Source organism: Suncus etruscus, chromosome 3 (genome assembly GCF_024139225.1).
Source record: "Suncus etruscus isolate mSunEtr1 chromosome 3, mSunEtr1.pri.cur, whole genome shotgun sequence".
Lineage (NCBI taxonomy): Eukaryota > Metazoa > Chordata > Mammalia > Eulipotyphla > Soricidae > Suncus > Suncus etruscus.
The window spans coordinates 34992005-35013318 of NC_064850.1; the positions used below are offsets into that span (position 1 = coordinate 34992005).

General features: G+C 41.2%; 1 protein-coding gene across 1 annotated transcript in view; it reads right to left on the bottom strand.

The window, feature by feature from the left end:
• The window catches only part of RPS6KA5 (ribosomal protein S6 kinase A5), a 190419-nt gene that overhangs the window by 13261 nt on the left and 155844 nt on the right, over nucleotides 1-21314 (bottom strand). Inside the window, exons 8-14 of the mRNA XM_049769792.1 lie at nucleotides 20775-20925; nucleotides 16098-16259; nucleotides 13495-13620; nucleotides 12952-13085; nucleotides 12145-12238; nucleotides 10016-10186; nucleotides 509-700 (exon numbers count right to left, since the gene is read on the bottom strand). Coding sequence (XP_049625749.1) covers nucleotides 509-700; nucleotides 10016-10186; nucleotides 12145-12238; nucleotides 12952-13085; nucleotides 13495-13620; nucleotides 16098-16259; nucleotides 20775-20925 — 1030 coding nt within the window. The remainder of the gene's footprint in view (nucleotides 1-508; nucleotides 701-10015; nucleotides 10187-12144; nucleotides 12239-12951; nucleotides 13086-13494; nucleotides 13621-16097; nucleotides 16260-20774; nucleotides 20926-21314) is intronic.

Sequence of the window (21314 nt, forward strand, 5' to 3'; positions counted from 1 at the left end):
ATTGCCAGGAGTGACTTCTGAGTGCAGAGCTAGGAGTAACTCTGAAGCATTACTGGCTATGGGTCACCCCCCCCCCCAAATAAAATAAAACAAACTAAACCCAAAATGCTATATGGGAAAGAAACCAACTGGCCATAACTTTCAGGAATTGGAGGGGAAAAAGGGGGTGGGAGGGAAGGAAGATGAGGGGGGAGAGAGAGAGAGAGAGAGAGAGAGAGAGAGAGAGAGAGAGAGAGAGGAGAGGAGAGGAGAGGAGAGGGGAGGAGAGGAGAGGAGAGGAGAGGGGAGAGAGAGAGAGAGAGAGAGAGAGAGAGAGAGAGAGAGAGAAGAGGAGAGGAGAAGAGAGGAGAGGAGAGGGGAGAGAGAGAGAGAGAGAGAGAGAGGGAGAGAGAGGGAGAGAGAGGGAGAGAGAGGGAGAGAGAGAGAGAGGGAGAGAGAGGGAGAGAGAGAGAGAGGGAGAGAGAGGGAGAGAGAGAGAGATGGAGGCTTTGCCACTGGGAAGACTCACTAGAATGACGCCCAGGCTCCAGAGGTCACAGGACTCGTCATAGCCGTTGTGGTTGAGGAGCTCCGGGGCTGCATAGTGCAGTGTGAAACACGGAGTCTTTAGCGGCTGGTTGTCGGGAGGCTTCAAGCGTGCAAATCCAAAGTCAATGACTTTGATTTCTAAATTGTCATTCTCATCCGTGAACAGTAAATTCTGAAAGACACAAACGCATGAATGAGTTTCCCTTCAAGGAGTTGGGGCTGGTGACGAAGGCCCCTAAGTGACACTGCTGGACTCTGGGACCTGGATGCAGACACAATATACAGTCAAGGTCAACAGGGCCGTATGGAGAGGTGTTGTGACAGGGGCAGGCAGAGCACTGCTTTGACATTTCATTTTGACTATGGATGAGTGAGTGATGAAAAAAATTTGCTTTTTTTCCTCTATTGTATCTGGGCCATGCTTGGAGGTGACTCTCAGTTCAGAGTTCAGGGATTGCTCCAAGTAGTACTCAGGGACCAGGCAGTGCTGGGGATTAAACCCTGTTTTTTTGGGTTCAATTTGTAACCTACCCACTTGCAAACCATGGACTCACCCTGTTGAGTGAGTCCTGCCATAACAAATAGGAAGTATGGGAGATGTAGAGATAGTATAGTAAGTAGGGTGCTTGCCTTTTATGTGGCTGACCCAAATTCAATCTCTGGTATCAGGTCTCCTGAGAACCACCAGGAATGATTCCTGAGCACAGAGCCAGGAATAACCCTTAGCATTATGTGTGTGACCCCCCAAACCAAAAACCAAATCAAAAGTTTAATTTTTAAAGGGATTTTGGGCCATAGTTGGTGGAGATCAAAATTAAATTTGTGTCACCTGTATGTAAGGCAAATATCACTCTGACCCCCAAATATTGAATTTTTTCCCTCACCCCGGAATTTTTTAATTGTATGATATCATGTGGCATTTTCCACATATGCCTTTTGCACTGTGCCTTGCTCTTTTGAAGTCAGATTTTCCTATTTCTCCTCTGTTGGCATCTTTTATTTTCTGCTTCCTCTGCCAACCTTTCTTCCAGTTGGTCTCAGTTTAACTGCTCCTCCTTTAGAAATACCACTCCATGGGACCGGAGAGATAGCATGGAGATAGGGCGTTTGCCTTTCATGCAGAAGGTTGGTAGTTTGAATCCTGGCATTCCATATGGTCCCCCGAACCTGCCAGGAGCGATTTCTGAGCATAAAGCCAGGAGTAACCCCTGAGAACTGCTGGGTGTGACCCAAAAACCAAAATAAATAAATAAATAAATAAATAAATAAATCAATAAATAAATACCATTCCAACCCCTCCACCAAACTGAAGCCAGAACTGTCAAGATTTTCTCCCGGAGTCCTTTAGCTTTTCTTTCTGGCAGGGTTCACTGATTGCTCAAGTTGTCATCACCCTGAAACCCTCAGGAGGTCTGGTGCTGTGTTCAGTTAATTGGGGCCTATCCTCAGGCTTTGGGTGTCAAAGTAGGCCAAACCATCTAGTAGGGGCTTTGGTAAATGTCCTTCACTCAATGAAGCCATAAGTAAGAGAGCTATAGGAGATCTAATGTAATCTATCAAATAAAGAAGGTATGGTAGACCGGATCCTAAAACATATGACCATCGAGAACTGAAACATACAACTGCTCAACACAAACCTATGGTACGGATCCCACTCATCAAGTACATTTTTGCAAATTATTATTATCCCTCTTTGTAATCTATATTTAATTACTTATTTATCTTTTTTTTTTGGGTCACACCCGGAAGCGCTCAGGGGTTACTCCTGGCTCTACACTCAGATATCGCTCCTGGCAGATTTGGGGGACCATATGGGATGCTGGGATTCGAACCACCAACCTTCTGCATGCAAGGCAAACACCTTACTTCCATGCTATCTCTCTGGCCCCTATTTATCTTTCCTTAATTCAATTATTTCTTAAGTGCTCAGACCCATCCCATAGGGTCAGGCCTCCAACAACAACCCATAAATAGATTTCTAATATCTGTCTATGAGAGGGCGTGAAGTTGTATACACTCAACTCCTCTTTGTCCAATACATACTGTAAATAATCCATGCCTATCTTGTATATAGCCCCTCATATATTATCCCTCCTCCCCCCATTCAGAACTCCTTATATCCTCTCATCTTCCCAATTATGATTCTTCCCTATTTAACCTTCTTTACCCTCAAATCTTTTTTTCTTTTCCTTTTTATTTTATTTGTGTGTGTGTGTGTGTGTGTGTGTGTGTGTGTGTGTGTGTGTGTTTTGGGCCACCCCCCATGATGCTTAGGGGTTACTCCTGGCTATGTGCTAAGAAATCGCTCCTGACTTGGGGGACCATATGGGATGCCAGGGATCAAACCAAGGTCCGTCCTGGGTCAGCTGTGTGCAAGGCAAGCGCCCTAACACTGCGCTACCACTCTGGCCACAGATCTTAACTCACTATGTACCAAGATTGACTGACTAATAAGCCACCACCCAGCTCCCCAAGTGAAAGGACACCCTCTCAGTCCCACATCTCGTGCCCCGACAAGAAGCTGCAAACACCACTCCTGCTGACTCATTTTACGTGGCCCTTCGTCTCACATCCTTCTTAAAGTGGACTGTTGCATGCTACCTGATTCAACTCTAGAAGAACTCCCTGCTCAAGGACACTACCTGATCCCTTACTGCTGCAAACCATTACTCAAACTCAACAAGGCCATGGTGTGGGGTGAAAATGTGCCCTACATCTCACCCCCCCCAAGAATGCCTCAAAAGACTTAATGGGGATATCTGTAGTTTCTTTGTATGTTTAATACCTCAACAGTTATACTTCTTAGCGTGTTTATTTCCAATGTAAAGATAGCCTCCTCCATCCCTTTCTTCTTTTCTTTTTTTAAAGTTAAAATTCTAGTTTATTGTTTCAATGTATCTGTTTTAGGCACAGGCACTTAAAACTCCTTTCGTCATTTTAAAATTTAATTTTTATCTTTTGATTTTTTAAAAATTTCTCTCTCTATATATTTAAATTATACTTGTTTTGGTTCTTCTTGTTACGAAATTCTAGAAGAAAAATCCTTGCTTGGGATAAAAGTTCAGGTCAAAACCAGGGCACAGAGATTGTATAGCCTATCATTCCTATTTCCAAATGCACCACCATTCCCTTTTGTATAGGAATACTAAAAGAGGAGAACTCTTATGTATAGAAACAAGCTTTTATCTACCAGTGATAAGAACTGATACATTTTATAATACAGGGCACCTCCTACCCTGAACATGTGTCCTGGGGACTCGACTTAGACTCCATGTGATCGGACACCAAACATTCAACCTGAGTCCCAGATCTCAACAGTATAACTGACACAGTTCCCTGCAACATCATCAGAAACCAAACTCCCAAACTCCCTCCAGGAAGTACCTAATACCGCTCTGGCACCAACTTGTGCCTGGTTGATTCGACATCCTAATGACGTTGAAACAGCAAAAACTTGATCTAAGAATTGGTAGCCTAATGGTAAGATGAAATCAGAAGACACTACATCCTTTGAACCAAGTACTAAGTACAGAAGACTGACTTTGATAACTGTCACTGGGCAGAACTTTTCCTAAGACCAATAAGAAAGACCCTAGCCTAAGCTTCAGCCTAGGATTTGTACAAAAACCAATATCTCTAATTGCAGAAGTCTGACTTCAACAACAGCAACTGAGCAGAATTGCTGGAATCACAAGGAAACACTATACCCTAGGCTTTGTCTTAGGATCTGTGCAAAAACCAAGATCACTAACTACAGACAACTGTGATGAAGCAGAACCTCTGCAGGGGTCCTCAAACTTTTTAAACAGGGGGCCAGTTCACTGTCCCTCAGACCATTGGAGGGTCTAATTATAGTAAAAACAAAACTTATGAACGAATTCTTATGCACACTGCATATATCTTATTTTGCAATGAAGAAACAAAACAGATGCCAATACAATATGTGGCCCGTGGGCCATAGTTTGAGGACCACTGCCTAGAGCCATAAAAAAAAAGACTCTATCTTAAACTTCGTCCTATGACTTGTGCAAATACCAAGATCTCTAATTACAGAGGAATGATTTTGTCATCCACAACTGAACAGAATGTTTCCTGACACCATAAAAAGACCTTGGGGTTTGATAATGAGCCTGTCTGGAGCCTGTAGTTGTTCCCATGATAGTATGCTTCAAGGGTGGAAAAATCCTGTATCTCTTAGGCCAAGGGGATTCCCTTTCTAATTTCTCCAATACTTACTGTGCCTATGCAAAAGAAAAAAAAGAAAAGAAAAACTACAAAACCTTGCCACACCAGCCCTCCTTCTGTTTTCTTTTCCCCTTCTTTATCTTTCTTATTGTTGCTGTTTTATGTTGTTGTTGAGCTTTTAGTCGTTGCTTGTTTTGGTATGGTGTTTTTTTCTTTCATTTTTTTTATTTTTCCCCTTTAAATTGATATTTATAGCTTCTAGACAAACTCCTCCCAGATCTCTCTCTCTCTCTCTCTCTCTCTCTCTCTCTCTCTCTCTCTCTCTCTCTCTCTCTCTCTCTTTCCTTCCTCCCCCGCCCCCCAACAGAACCACAGAACTTGAATTATCTTGCTCTGCCTTGTATATACAAAATTGAGGGGGCAAAAAGTAGATGGTACTAGGAGCAAACAGTCACATGAACATTGAGTGGAAATAAAAAATGATCAGACCTAAACACCAAACCTAAAGTCAGTAACAACAGAATCGATACCCAATCTACAATAGATTATACACAAAGGGGACCTGTTATATTAGCAGTCTGGGAGCAAAGGGGAGAAGTATGTGATGCATACTGGGAACAGGGGTGGGGGGAGGACAGCACTGATAGGGGAAATGACCCTAATTCACTGTCACTTTTTACCTTAAATATAACTGAAAGATTAGTAAATCACATTGGTCACAATAAAAAATTTTTTTGTTTGTTTTTTGGGTCAGAGCTGGCAGCACTCAGGGGTAACTCATGGCTCTGCTCTCAGAAGTCTCAGGTTTGGGGGACTATATGGAATGCCAGGGTTCAAGCCATGTCTGTCCTGGATTGGCTGTGTGCAAGGCAAATGCTCTACCACTGTGCTATCTCTTGGCCCCACAATAAAAATTATTATTATTTTTTTGGGTCATACCCATTTGATGCTCAGGGGTTCCTCCTGGCTAAGTGCTCAGAAATTGCCCCTGGCTTGGGGGGACCATATGGGACGCCGGGGGATCAAACAGTAGTCCTTTCTTGGCTAGTGCTTGCAAGGCAGATGCCTTATCTCTAGCACCACCTCACTGGCCCCAATAAAAATTATTTTTTTTAAAAAAGAAGGCATGGTAGAGACAAATTACATTTCAGAAATTTTTTTTTGTGCAAAACTTAATAATTATTTACCCTAGTCATGTACCAAAACAATTGTTCTTTTATTTTTTTTTTTTTTTGTGGTTTTTGGGTCACACCCGGCAGTGCTCAGGGGTTATTCCTGGCTCCAGGCTCAGAAATTGCTCCTGGCAGGCACGGGAGGACCATATATGGGACGCCGGGATTCGAACCGATGACCTCCTGCATGAGAGGCAAACTCCTTACCTCCATGCTATCTCTCCGGCCCCACAATTGTTCTTTTAAATCAGCCAAAGCTTCTCAACCACTAAGTTTTACTATGTACTGCTTTAGTGTTTCTCATGGGCTTAATATATGCGAAGCCGAAAATACATGGAAATACCTTTTTTGTTTTGTTTTGGGGCTATGCCTTTCAGCGCTCAAAGGTTACTCCTAGATCTGTGCTCAGAAATTGCTCTGGAAGGCTCAGGGGATCATACGGGCTGCCAGAAAATGAATGCAGGTCCATCCCAGGTCAGCTTCGTGTGAGGCAAAACGCTTTGCTATCTTCCAGTCCATGGAAACATCATTTTTTATTAGTAAATTAAACTAGGGCCCCAGAGAGTGAATCTAATTATATTCTTAGACATACTAACAAAATCTGTTATGCCTTCATGTTTGTAAAATTAGTATCTAGCTCTGGAACACCATTTACTTTACTTTGTTAACATTATTTTAATGGAAAGACACCAGAAAAAGCTTCTTTAACTCAAAGAAGGAAAATATTTCAATCTTCCACTCAAAAATTAAAAACTAACAAAGTGGAAAGAAAGAAATGCAAGAAAAGGGTTGGAAAAGTTTTCTTAACATTTCTATCATACAGTGTTTGATCCCCCAGGACCATCTAATTATAGTCCCCTGAACCACACTGACACCAGAAGAGTTACCTGAGGCCTGAGAACCTTTGAGGGTAGCCAAAAAAGCCAAAAATAAATAAAATTTAAAAAATGGGAAAGCTGACAGAATGAAGAAGACTTCCTCAAAATGGAAGCCACAGATGGGACCCCAAGATAAGTATGAAAAAATGCTCCCAGCCAATGCCCGAGATGTGCAGACACACACAGTCGATCTGGAGCTCTTAAGGCCAAGGACCCAGTTTCTTTTGAACTGGGACTAATGAAAGAGTTTGGGAAACACAGTTCCTTGAGTGGAGAGATGCAGTTTGTGTGGCTGAGATAGCAGGAAGGAATCCAAGCTCAGTTCTGCCTTCAACTCACTTGATGTGTTGTTTTCTTACTCATTCAAAAGAATGGAACCCATTTGAAAAAATATATATAGCAGCCTACTTATAATGTCAGCCAGCTTCTACACATATCTGATTCTCACCTAGAATTGAGGAGTTTTGGTTATGGTGACAACGAATGTCATATATAACTGACTGCTTAAAGACATATAAACAGGAGCTGGGAAAATAGCTCGCAGGGATGGAGCATGAGCTTTGCATAGAGAGACCAAAATACGCTAACTGACACTGCATGAGCAGTGAGCACCTCTGAGTGTGCCATCCAAGTAAGAACAAAACAGAAACTGGGGGTTGGAGTGATGGCACAATGGGTAGGACGTTTATCTTGCACATGGTCGACCAGGGTTTGATCCCTGGCATTCCATATGGTCCCTGAGCCTATCAGAAATAATTTCTGAGTGCAAAGCCAGAAGTAACACCTGAATGCCACTGTGTCCCCTCCAAAAAAAAAAAAAAAAAAAAAAAAAAACCTCCACAGAAATTTTTTTTTTTTTTTTTTTTGGTTTTTGGGCCACACCCATTTGACGCTCAGGGGTTACTCCTGGCTATGTGCTCAGAAATCGCCCCTGGCTTGGGGGGACCATATGGGACGCCGGGGGATCGAACCGCGGTCCGTTCCTTGGCTAGCGCTTGTAAGGCAGACACCTTAGCTCTAGCGCCACCTTCCCAGCCCCCTCCACAGAAATTTATGTAATCAAATCTTAAAATCCTACATTAATAGGAAAATTTTCCTTTTGCATGAAAGTAATACATCCTGCCATTTGAAAGTCAAAGTGATTGCTAATTGTTTTAAATGAAAATACAAGTACAAGATGCTTATTTTCATTTCTCCAAAATATATTTCTATCTAGGCTATAACTGCAGTTGCAAACCCTGAATAAACTTGATAGTGCTTCCTCTCAAGTGATCAAAAGAAAAACTTTCAGCTACAGAAATATCTTTTTTGTTAGAAAAACAGGGAGGCCTATGGAAATTCTGCTGGGAGAACACAATTGCATCATTTGAAACTCAGGAGATGACAGATGGCCAGTTATCAAAGAATAAAACATGTGAAAATGAGTTCTATACAATCATGGAACAGAGCCTTTCAATTAAAAAATTACATGCTTGTTCCTTGTCTATCAAAAAAGCCATTTAAGTGGTGTGTTCTCATATTTGAAAATAGACAGCTCATCTCCAATGTGCAGAGAACCATCTTTTCTGTGGGCGTCACGTAGGAGAGTGAGAACTATAATGGAGAAAGCACAGACACAGCTCTCAGCATTGCAAGTTCACAGAAACACAAATTCCCTTTGGGTTAATGACTAGTAACATGCAAAACAGCAGAGAAAGGACATAGATGGAAGATGAAACAGTTCAGGAATCTCCATGATAGCCTAATGCCAAGAATTCCTTTTCAAAACTATCCTTTTCCTTCCCAATAATCCAAGAGCCCTTCAATAAGAGGCAATAAAATGGTGCTTTCTGAGGAAGAGTCTTATGTGCTCTAATACAAACACTAAATGTCAAGCAATTATTTTAAATAGATTTAAGGATGCCTTATAATCACAAGGAAATTAATAATGAGGCTCTCTATTTTGGAGAGGATGTGGGTATAACTCTGCATATGTTAAGGCTGAGTCATAGTTATCCCTTTAAAAATGACTGGGTTTTATCTTCCAATTTTCATTATTATTTTGATGATCTAAAAGGGAAAAATTTCTGATTTGGGGCATTAAAGAGGCACTAAAAACAAAAGTTTTAAATGGTCTTTATTCATCTTTGAAATATATGTGTAAAATATATCTACCTCTGTGTTGGCATATAGTTCTATAAATATTATAGTACATGGGCAAGAAAAACATATAAAGGACAGAGAGCTAATTACTCTAGGATAATTTTCTTTATGTCTAAAGATTTAGCACAGTCTTATCCACATTCCTATTCATGAACAAATAAAATTCGACAATAAATGTAAAAAGAAAAGCTTTCCAAATCCATCATTTAAAAAATGCCCACCCCCACCCCATCTTAAAGAGTGTACATATAGAAGGAATTATTATTTTCTGTTACCAAAATTTCGAGGACTATTTTTAGTCTACAACTGTTGCATAAAGCGTTTCTTCCATAAAAGGGCTTTCACACTTACAAATATAACCTCAAGATAATCAGCTGGTGAAAAGGGGGGAAAAAAGAAAAAAGAAGGAAAGAGATTTTTAGGCTGTAAGAGGAAAGACAAAGAAATCCAAGAAACATGATCTTTGAAAGAATCTATTAGCAGTTAGTCTGGAAAGAAAGAGGAAGGAAGGAAGGAAGGAAGGAAAGAAGGGAGGAAGGGAGGGAGGGAGGGAGGGAGGAAGGAAGGAAGGAAGGAAGGGAGGTTAGGGAGGAGAGAGAAAGGAAGGGAGGGGAGAGGGAGGGAGTGGAGGGAGAGTGAGAAGAGAAGGAGAGATGGAGGGAAGGAGGGAAAGGAGAAAAGGAAGGAATGGAAGGAAGGGAGAGAAGGGAGGGAAGAAGGAAGGGAAAGAAGGGAGGGAAGGAAGGGAAAGAAAAGGGGAAGGGAGGGAGGGAAGGAAGGAAGAAGAAAAAGGAGGGAAGGAGGGGAGGGAAGGAGGAAAGGGAGGGAAGAAGGAAAGGGAGGGGAGGAGGGAAAAGAGGAAAGAGGGAGGGAGAGAGGGAAGGGAAGGAGGGGAAAAGGAAAGAGAGGGAGGAAGGAAAGGGGAGGGGAGGGGAGGGAGGGAGGGAAAGGAGGAAGAGAGGGAAGTGAAGAAGAGAGGGAAGGGAGGAAGAGAGAGAAAGAAGGGAAGGATGGAGGGAAGGAAGAAAGAGAGGGAGGGAACAGAGGAAGATGCATCTATGGGGGGGGTGTTTACTGCTTCAGGGGTAGACTACAGAAGAGGCGACCTACCTCAGGCTTCAAGTCACGGTGCACCACGCCAACATCGTGCATGTGGCTAACGGCAGAGACGAGCTTTCGCATGATGTAGCTGGCCTCAGTCTCACTGAAGTGCTTCTTCTTCTTAATGCGTTCGAAGAGCTCCCCCCCATTCAGAAGCTCCATCACGAGAAATGTGTGAAGCTAGGAAAAAGAGAGAGGAAATGTGGACGGGTCGAATAGAGAGCAGCAAACAGTTAATTCCCAGATCATGCAGTGACAGTGAACTACCCCCAGAACAGGTGAAGAGGCCTCTGCTGAATTCATCAGCAGCACTCCATGCAGTTTAGAAGAAGAATGATGCAGGGTAATGCGGCCTTTTTAGAATTCTATTTTGGTAGTGGAAAATTTCAAGTATTGCAGCAGCATCTTCATATATCTTTTCCTTGACAAATTCTTTCCTTTCGAGTCTATTCCAACCCTCTCTATCAAGTTTGCCACTTTTTCTTTGGAAAGTGGACCTTTGTGCATAGAATCAACTGAAGTCTTTCTCCTTAAAGAATATCCTAAACTTGTCTATGACATATGGCTGAGTGCCCAGAGGGCGCTGGCACACCTAGGCAAGAGCCACTTTCCCCTCCAATGATACTGCTTAGTGTTGTCACTTTGAACCCCCTAAAAGGTACCAACAGGGTTGTTTTGGGGTTCCTGTTAATACCCATGACAGATGCCCACCTATTATTGTGAATTATTTAGAGAAGGGATCCCACACTATTTTAATTGAACAGTATAAAAGAGCATATGGCTTGCATACATGTCCATCAATAAAATAAAGTTCGTATCAAATCAATATTCAAATCCAGGTGTCATCATAAACAAAATGTTTTCCTGTGAATAGCAAGATCAAGAAGGAGTGCTTTAAAAAATAATTATAAATACATTATCTGGCACGTGATGGGAAAACTGTAAAGGAGAAATCTTTACAAATGGGAACTGGTCCCAGGTTATTGGGGAGAAAAATAAGGCAAGGTGGCAGGTTGGCTAATAGCCACGTGCCAGTGACATTTAACAATCCTGGGGGGGGTGGGATGTGCAGGTGGGGAATGTACTTTCACAGCAGGCCTGAAGCTGTATTTCTAAAATAGCATTGTGAACTGAGGAGCTATCAATGACAAAGAGAAAAAAGAATTTCAAGGGAGGCTTTGCTACTATAGCGGGTAGGTTCAAAGGTAAGCTTTGGAGTCAGACCAGGTGGTGAATGCCAGTTCTGCCACCTCTGACTCTGAGGTTCTAGCCCTCCAGGATGCTTATCAATAAAATGCAAAAATGCATCTACAGTGAGCAGATGTGTGTGTGGCCACTTGTATAACTAACTGCCTTCCAAAGCTGTCCATATCCAAATTCCCAGAGCATGTGACAAGGTCAATGTCACCTTTTAGGCAAAGATTCTTTGCAGGTGTGATTTAGATCTGGAGCTGGAAAGGTTGTCCCCAATACCCATCATTCACTCAACAAATGAGGAGGCAACAAGAACACAGGTCCTAATTCTGGCAAAGAGGGAAGTTTCCTGTGAGGCACTGAAAGGACTAAGAGCCCTGACTTTATAACACTAAAAACTGACTTTGGACTTCTGGTCTCCAAACTCTTAAAATCATCTATTTGACCTCTTGTCAGTCTGGGGTAATCTGTTATCATGACACACAGACAGAACTGTCCTGCTGCTATTGCCTGGTCATAGGCCCCAAGATTCCCCCATGGTGGAAGAGATAACGTGAGGATCTGGAAATGATCCACATCATGGTTTCCCCCACCTGGTTATTGGTCACTGCTCTGAGAACAGTAATGCATTTGTTCCAGTCAGTCCATGAAACAACTTAAGAATCTAGAATATCGGGGCTAGAGCAATAGCAGGTAGGGTGCCTTGCATATTGCTGATCTGGGTTCAATCCCCAGCATTCTATATGATCCCCAGGCTCTGCCAAGAGTAAGCCCTAAGCTCCAAAACAAAACAAAACAAAACACAAAAAGAGTCTAGAATCTCTAGAACATAAAAAATAGCATTGGGGATGCAGCCTTCAATGTGCCATCAAGTCTGAAATGCTCTCGACGCAGCACCCAACTCTCAGGATGGTGAGTCAAAGTGGAAGAAAGAGTTGGGGTACCTGATCATGAAACACTTCGTGCAATTTCACAATATTGGGGTGTCCTTCGCAGAGCTTCAGAGCTGTGAGTTCCTTTTGAGTATTGGCTTCCATTCTGCAAGAGGAGTCAGTTAGAGGCTCTATAATCTCTCACCATGCTTAGGTTTGGCATTGCCCCTCCCCCCGCTACTTTTGTTTTTATTTACAATGTGTTCAGAATATTCATGTTGAAACACAGAATGAGGTTTCCATGAACAGGCTGAGTCACACCACCCACCCGAACAAGGAAGGCGTTATTCTTGAGCGAATGACTATTTCTGAGTCAGGAGAGCGCTGAGCACATGAAGCAATGGACACCCTCATTGTCTGGAAGCTTGGTAATAAGAATAGATGAACATGGAGATAATGAGCAGTTACCAAAACAACTGCCCGCTCCCAGAGCTACCAGCAGATTGCAAAATCGCCCCAGAAGAAGGGGTATTTCAAGCCTCTAACTCTACAAAGGCAACAGCTGCTGAAATGACTAATCATGGCCACAGAAAAGTCTCCCCCAAATTGACCTGGAAGTAGAGCAACTAAAGATTGATGCCTCCAGTGTGTTACTTTATCAGCCAAGAGCTAGTAAAGAGTGATAAGTCTGAGGAATCCAACTGACAAGTGAGATAGCTAAACTCATGGGCAAAAAAACCACACAAATAAACAAACAAACAAAAAAACCAATAGCAAACCCAACAATAATATACCACTGATTTAAAAATAAGAATACTAATTCAAATAATTTAGTGACCAGAACGAATATATTTGAGAGACAGCCAGAAATGGCCATACCTTTTGCTGATAATTTTGACTGCAAACGCTTGATTACTTTTTTTGTGAACGCACTTCCGGCAAATGGAAAAACTTCCTTCCCCCAAAGGTTTGTCTTTCAGGTCGAGGTCATAGTGTTGATAGAATGGGGAGTCCTGACAAGAAAGCAGAATCATGAACTTAAGGAACTACGAGGAATACATCAGTGAGAAATAAAACTAGAAAGGAACAGCTTGCCCGAGTGACTAAATATGGAAGGAATACAAAAAAAAAACAAAACAAAACAAACAAAAAAAAAAAACACCTAAAATCCCCCTTACTTTAGTTCCTTTCCATTTTCAACTAGATCCTTTAGGAAAACAAAGTTCCCATTCACTTACAAGGGGGCTCATTCCAATAAATGCTAGCAATGATCTCAGGCAAATGACGCTATTTCCAGGTACTTGTTTGGAAATACTGCACCTTAGTCAAATGGCAAGTCAATTCAATTTACTGGCCCTGACACATGAGCTAGTGTTGGTCTTTGAGTCATGAATATGTGCTTTGATTAGCCATATGATGTACCTTCATCATTGCACTTCTGGCCACGTTTGTTGCTCCGGGCCGCTCCACTCCCATATGAAACTGCAGTGGGTCAATGACGGCTGCATTCCGCTTGAAGAGAATGGAAGGAGCTACAAAGGAATAGCCCTAAAAAAAGCAAAGCACAGAGGAGATGAAAGTAAGGACTTGCCGCTTGCCAATATAGATCAGAGGAGATAGCAATAGATTTTTTTTTTTGGTGGGGGGGATATCATTAGTTTATTCTTAAAGAGAGACACGGACATTATATACATGAGGAAAGATTCCAGTACTTCAGTGGAATGGGCAGCCTCCTGGGATGCCATTTCAATAGAGGTAGTGGATCAACATACTTTCCAAATATGTCACTAACTCAAAACAAGATCTCATCCTTGTCATCTTGCATCATTCTGGAGCCTCTGTATTCTGTTAGAAGATGTCTATCTCCAACCCAGGGGACTCAAGGGTCACTCACAGTACTTGTTGTTCAAGTAGGTTGATTCTAAACTTGTACACTAACTGGCTGAATCTCTCTACCTTTCCCTTTAAAGCCTAATCCAACAGCAACCACTGTAGTTTGCAAGACCTTTCCTAAAGGGTTCATTCAAGAAGCATCACATCTCTTTGCTTATATTTTTAGCCACACTCCTCTCAACTATATACAGTCAAAGAGAGAAAGAAAGATTCTAAATGGCTGTCCTGCCAGGATGTCAACTGCCTCACTTCCTTCAGAGCTCAAACTGTAGAAAGAAGAGACACGCAGTATAGCCCTGAGAACATGAATGTTTATTATAAAATGTTTATTACAATGAATGCAATACACTTTTTCTTACACCAAAGGTTTAGGGGGGGGGCAGGGGAGAAGAATACATACAAATATGTGCTAAGGTGAATCTGATTTTATTTCACTTGTAATTCCTAAATGCAAGTCTGTTTTAGATTTGTACAGAAATGGTTTTTGGAAGGAGAGAATGCCATCTTCTGGTAGAAATAAATCAATTCAGAAAAAAAATGAAAGCAGAAAAGGAACTTCTTTCTAGCCATCCTTGGTATCTGAATCAGAATTGTAAATTTTTTTTTGCTTTGCTCACAAGTTTGCTTATAAACACAATTCTTCAACAACAACAAAAAAAGACTTCGGATTTTGTTTTGTTTTTGGGCCACACCTTGTGGCACTCTACACTTAGAAATCACTCTAGGCAGGCTCAGGGGACCAAATGGGATGCTGGGGGTTGAACCCAGGTTGGCTGTGTGCAAGGCAAATGCCCTATCTGCTGTGCTATTGTTTGGCCCACAGGACTCCAAATTTTTAAGATATAAAACAAAAATGGTACAAGTGTACCTTTTTTCCGAAGTAGAAAAATAGCATAAATAAAGTTTGGGTAGTTTCTAATTCAGCAATTCAGCATTTACTCTGTGCCCAGCTCTGTGCTAGATCCTGGCTGGAATAAAAAAAGCTAAAATGAACAATACTAGATGAAATTATACTAATGGTAGACTTATTGGGTAAGAAGTGGGATAAAATGCCCTCTATGTGAGTGAGTATTTTATCTCATATCCAAGTAAGAACCTTTTTTATGATGCAGAATCCTTTCAAACCTTATTAATTTGGGGTTTGCCACACCATTGATGCCAGTGTTTACTCCTGGCAACATAAGGGGAATCATTTGAGGTCCTGAGGATTGAACTCAGGTCAGCTACATGTAAGTCAAGCACCATACCTGCTTTACTATCTTTCTGGCCCATCAGACCTTATCCAAAAAATATTAAATTTTTTTAAATTTTATTTTTGGGCCTCCCAAGAAGTACTCAGAGGACCCAAAGGTCACCCACAAACAGTCCAGTTCTAAAGATTATTCAATGAAGATAATAAATTAGGGGCTGGAGAGAAGCACAGTGGTGGGGCATTTGCCTTGCATGCAGCCCACTAAGAGGGACCCGGTTCTATTCCTGGCATCCCATATGGTCCCCCAGCCTGTCAGGGGTGATTTCTGAGTGCAGAGCCAGGAGTAACCAAACCCCTGAGCACTGCTGGGTGTGGCCCAGAAACCAACCAACCACTCAATAAAGTATTTTTTTTAAAGATAATAAATTAGACAATGCTGCTTTTGAATGAAAGAATATGTTGTATAAAGGAAGACAAAGTTTTATATTTATGCTGAAGAAACTAAACATGGGCTGGGGTGATAGCAGTACAGGTTTGGTTAAAGGGCTAGCCTGCATGCGGCTGACTCCAGTTTGATCCCTGGAGCTGCAAGGTCTTCCAACTACTTCTGGGAGTGATCTCTAAGCACTAAGCAGAGAGCAGGAATAGATCAGGACCAGTCCCACAGATACAGTCTGAACAGAAAAATTCAGCTATAAAAGGCATCACTTTGTTTATAAAAAATAAGTACATGTCTATTCACCACTGAACAAACTATAGGCTCCAGTCAACAATATATTATCTCGGTATCGGGTGATTTTAAGAGACTAGAGAATTCCACCCTGAGATGTCAAAAAGACTTTTTAGGGGGAAATGTCTCTGCCTCCTCAGCACACAGGGCCTGAGTCAGGCACACTGGAGGACACCTGGCACTTTGAGAACCCCAGAACCCTGCATGTACCTGGAAGAGCCTCTCTGAGCTCTGTGGCAGTGCTGCGGGTGAGTAGGTGGGGTCCATCTCTGTGAACTCTTCAGCAAAGTTACTCACATCCAACTCATCACGGATGACCGGCTTGAATGGTGCGGGCACTTTTTTTGCAGCTAAGTCATCCCAATTGATTTTCTGAAACAGAGAAAGAGCATTGGTACAAAGAAGACATCAACAATGATGTTATCCAATATTTTTAACACCATTTTTAAGGAGGTATCTGGACGTAGACATTGTTCCAACACCACACCCATGGCCAGAGGCTGCTTCCCAAACCCCAATGTCCCAATGACCCCCTCAACTTCACCCCATGCAAGCTCAAATTTTCCAGTTCTGATAACTTGGACCATTTGTTGTGCCCACACTATGTTTCTTTTACATCACACATATGATAAAGATTAAAAATAATTTATGGTGAAGGTAGTGACACACACATAAATGAATAGAGCTACACCAAACTGCAAACCAATGATAAGCTGATGAAATCCATCTCCCAAGAAAAACAAACAAACAAGCAAAAAAGGCAACAAAGACAGTTCATAGTTTTAACTGAACAAGAGGGAAAAGACACATATGACAATTATTTTTTTAAATGCATTTTTCCCTAGGCATCATGACAATTTCTTTTTTCTTCTTTCTTTTTTAAAAAAAGTTTTTTTTTATTTTAAGCCACACCTGGGAGTACCAGAGTTACTCATGGCTCTGCCCTCAGTAATTACTCCTGGCAGGCTCAAGGGAACATATGGGGTGCCAGAGATTGAACCTTGGCATGGCACATGCCAGGAAAATGCCCTCCTCACCATGCCATTTCTCTAGTTCCACATCATAACACTTTCTGAGTGATGGGGTCTGAAGATGAGGCTGCTATTCCTTGCCATCCAATCCTTGTCAGGGGCACACAGACAGTCTGGACTGCACCCAGGGAGAATAAATATAATCTCTCTCCTTTTTTTTTTTCTTTTTGCGTTTGAGTCACACATGGTGCTGCACAGGACTTACTCCTGGCTTTGCACTCAGGAATCACTCCTCGTGTAGTTTGGGGAAGCATATGGGTTGCCGAGGATCGAACCTGGGTGGACCACCTGGAAGGCAAATGCTTTCTCTGCTATACCATGGCTCTGACCCCACATCACTCTTGTCTTGAAACTTCCAAGAAAGGTTCCATTCTTTTGCTTTGGTTACTGATATTCCATGTAAGAGTGAAATCATCAGGGGATCAATCAAGAATTAAAAACAGTCTCTCCTCTCCCTCATGGGGATAATTTAAGGCCCCCTGCATTCATGCCAGACAAGTCCATCTAATACATGTTCGATGTGGCGATGTTTGACGTGATTCCAGCTCAGCTGTCTGCTTTCTCTTTATAATCCTTTCGGCATGTAAATAGCTTCACATCCTACTTAGTGAAGTGAATCAGAGACATTCTCTGCAGAATTTCTTTGATTCTAAAATGTCACTGTTGGCAATGAGTTATACCATCACTTTATAGATTATGAAAAAAAAAAGCATTATTAATTACAGTGCAGATTTTCCCACTGGGAGAGATGTACTGACTTCAGACAAAGTGTGAAACTTCTATCTCTTGCTTGATGTTTAGGAAGTTTAATCAACTAACAAAATGTTTTAATTATGCCCTCTTGTGGTAGGAGTGGAGATAAACTAATCCGATTAGGAATCTTGTTTTTGTGCCACAGGTTTTGGTGCTCAGGAGTTACTTCTGACTCTGCAATCAGAAATTACTACTGGTCTTGGAGGACCATATGGGATGTTGGAGATTGAACTTGTGCTAGCTGATGCAAGGTAAATGCTCTACTAGCTGTACTAGAGCTCTAGCCCCAGAAATCTTAAATTTTTGGCTGTAGTAGAATTCAGGGCAGTTGGAACCATTCACTTCATCTTTATTTGCTCTAGATGGAAACTAAAGTTTAGAGACAAGAACTAGGCTTTTTATTTCATCTATTTTATTTTTGTTTGAGGGTCAACTCAGCTAGAAACTTGAGGGATGAACCAGGTGGGGTGGTACTAAAGATTGAGCCTGGACCCCCTGCATGCAAAGCACTCATTTAACCCACTGGACTATCTTTCTGGGGCAATGTTTTTATTCTAACATTAATAGGTAAGTCAGGGTCCAGACACAGTCTTCTAACCCTCTAGTTAGGGTCCTTTCCTTCAACCGGCTGCAATGTTTTCCTTAACAAACATTTGGTTTGTAGTTGGCTATTGTATATACATTAGGAGAAACTTCTAGAGTGAAGGGAGTATTTTAAAGAAATCTGCTGTAAAAACATTTAATATATAGAACACTGCATGCTAATCTCCACCTCCATTCCATCTAGGTCTTTCATAATAGAAATCTCATCTTTCCCACAGTGTCACTAATTTTAAAAAGTCAAGGCAATTAATCTAAAATTACTCCTCTAAGATATAGAAAAAAGATACTTCTCTAGTATGAAATTTATTGCAATAACTATAAATACAGGAAGCCATAGGAAAAAAAGACTCAGAAAATATAATTTACAGTATTTGGCTTAAATATTTCTTTAATTTTACACTATCATTTTTCAGTTAGACTTCTAAAAAAGATATTTGACAATTTTTTAAATAACCACTTCAAGCCATATTTAATTATAAAATCCATGTAAATTTATTTGAACTTAGTTTCTTATTATCACAGAGGTTTTTTTGATTTTTCTTTGGTTTTTGGGTCACACCCAGCAGTGTTCAGGGGTTCCTCCTGGCTCTGTGCTCAGAAATCACTCCTGGCAGGCACAGGGGACCATATGGGATGCCGGGATTCGAACCACCATTCTTCTGCACGTAAGGTCTTATCTCCATGTTATCTCTCTGGCCCCAGAGATTTTTTGATATATTTTAAGTGGTTATACTGATGGATTGGATTAGTAGTACAGAGGGGAGGATGCTTGCTTTGCATGCATTTCACCCAGGTTTGATTCAATATAATCCAATATAATCCCCAAGCCTTGCTAGGAGTAATCCCTGAGTGCAAAGTCAGGAAGAACCCCTGAGCCTGCTGGTGTGGCCCCAAAACCAAAAATAAATAAATGAAAATGAAATAAAACTGTTATACTGAGAGATGAAAATAAATGTGGCCTGTTCTGAGCAAAGACATACAAGATCATGCTTTTATGCTTAATCACTATTTTACAATATTTATTTATGTACTTTTCCTATTTTAGAAAAAACAACAACATAAATTTGTTTTATGCTTGGTGTTTGGGTCACAGATGATGGTGTTTAGGGTTTACTCCTGGCTCTGCACTCAGCAATAATTCCATCACTTTTGGTGGGCTTGGGGGACCATATGGGTGGTCTAAAGATTAAATTCAGGTTGGCCGTGTACAAAGCAAGTGCCCTACACACTGTACTATTTATCATTCAGTCAAATAAAATAAACATTTTATAGTTCTTATAACAAAGTGCTTTCTTAAATTTGGTATGCTATCTTCATTTGGTGACAATATGTTAAAAGCTTAGTTTGCAGAATGAAATGTAACCTTTATTTTTGGATGAGGCTGGAACAAAAGTACAGAAGGTAGGCCACTTGCTTTGCACGTGGCCAATTCAGGTTCAATCCCCATCATCCCATATGATCCCCCAAATAACCATCAGTGATCCCTGAACAGAGTCAGGAGTAAGTTCTGAGCATCATTGTATGTGGCCCCAAAACAAAAACACACACAAAAATCTTGGATGGTCCTTCTAGAATATAAATATTTAGTTCACACCTTGCTGAAAGAATGAAATTACTTAAAAGCCTAAACTCAGGACCCTTGTAATTAAGGACCTGGTATCTGAAGTTTGGACCATTTAGACAGAGTGTACTCAATTTGTCTTTTTTTTACTTATCAAAAATTCTAATGAAGATTTTTTTTTGGGGGGAGACACTAAGTTGGATAAGTGGAACAGATGCTTGGTGTCTATAGAATGGTTAATATACTGATATGACGACCACATGCATAAGGAAAATTAACAAATAACTCCTAGCTTACTCTGAGTATATTAACTCAGTAACAGGAAGATCAGAATTTTCTGTAATTTGTCCCGGGAAATGAAGAAGTGATGAAATCATTAACAGCTGAAAAATATTGGCCGTTATAACTCATGAACTCAGAAGGAATAAAAATAAAAGGCTCCTTATATCTTGAGAGCATACATGAATAGAAATTAATTCTCAGAGACTCTAACCATTAATAGAAAATTGAAAGTTCTCATGATCTTTCTTATCCCATTTCATCGAGGGAGAAAGAGATCATCTTCTTCCCTACATGTTCAGTTCTGACTATTCCTTGGAGTCCGATACTGTGTAGACACAACAGTGGAACTGCTTAGAAAAACTGAAAAATTAGGGCTAGAGAAAGAATACAGTGGGGAGGAAGTTTGCCTTGCATGGAGCCCACCTGGGTTTGACCCCCAGCATCCCATTTGGTCCCCTGTGCATCATCAGGAGTACTTCGTAAGTAACTCCTGAGCATTGTTGAGTGTGGTCCAACCCTACCCCCAAAACAAACAAAAAAAGAAAACAGAAACTAACTCAAAGGCAGTAGTAATTCCAGTCTTTTCCCCAAGGATGTGGATCACGGGTGATAGACAGACAGCAAGACAGACAGAACCACCCATGCAAGTCCTTTCACCTGGAAGAAGAGATGTTCTTTGATCTCATCAGCATCGCGTGGGCCACATCCTAACCTTTTCTTGGGATCTTTCATCAAGAGGCGTTGGATTAAGTCTTTCGCTACAGCACTCATTTCTTGGGGGTATGGGGGCTCACTTTTCAATATTCTCCTGTTGAGAGAAAAACTTGCTGTTAGAACCACTGGCAGTGAAGTTACAGTGTATGGTATTTTTTCCCCCCAAAAAAACAAGTGCAGTGGAGCATCCTTGGAACTAGGAAAAAGCATTTAAAAGGCTTTTTAAAATTGTGAAATGTGAAAATTTTGTTTGTGAAAGAAGCAGACACAAAAGGTCTGGTCTTTTTAGGATAAGATCCTCCTAAAGGGAAATAGTCACCCCAAATATTTAACTGGAAAGAGAGGCAAGGCAGAGGATAGGATAGGAGATATCCTTATCCAGAGCCTATATTTGAGGAAGAGCGATTTCACAATGGAAAGAATGCTTCAGGAATGCAGAAAAGTTTCAATACCAATGGACATGAGACACAGAGACACCTGAAT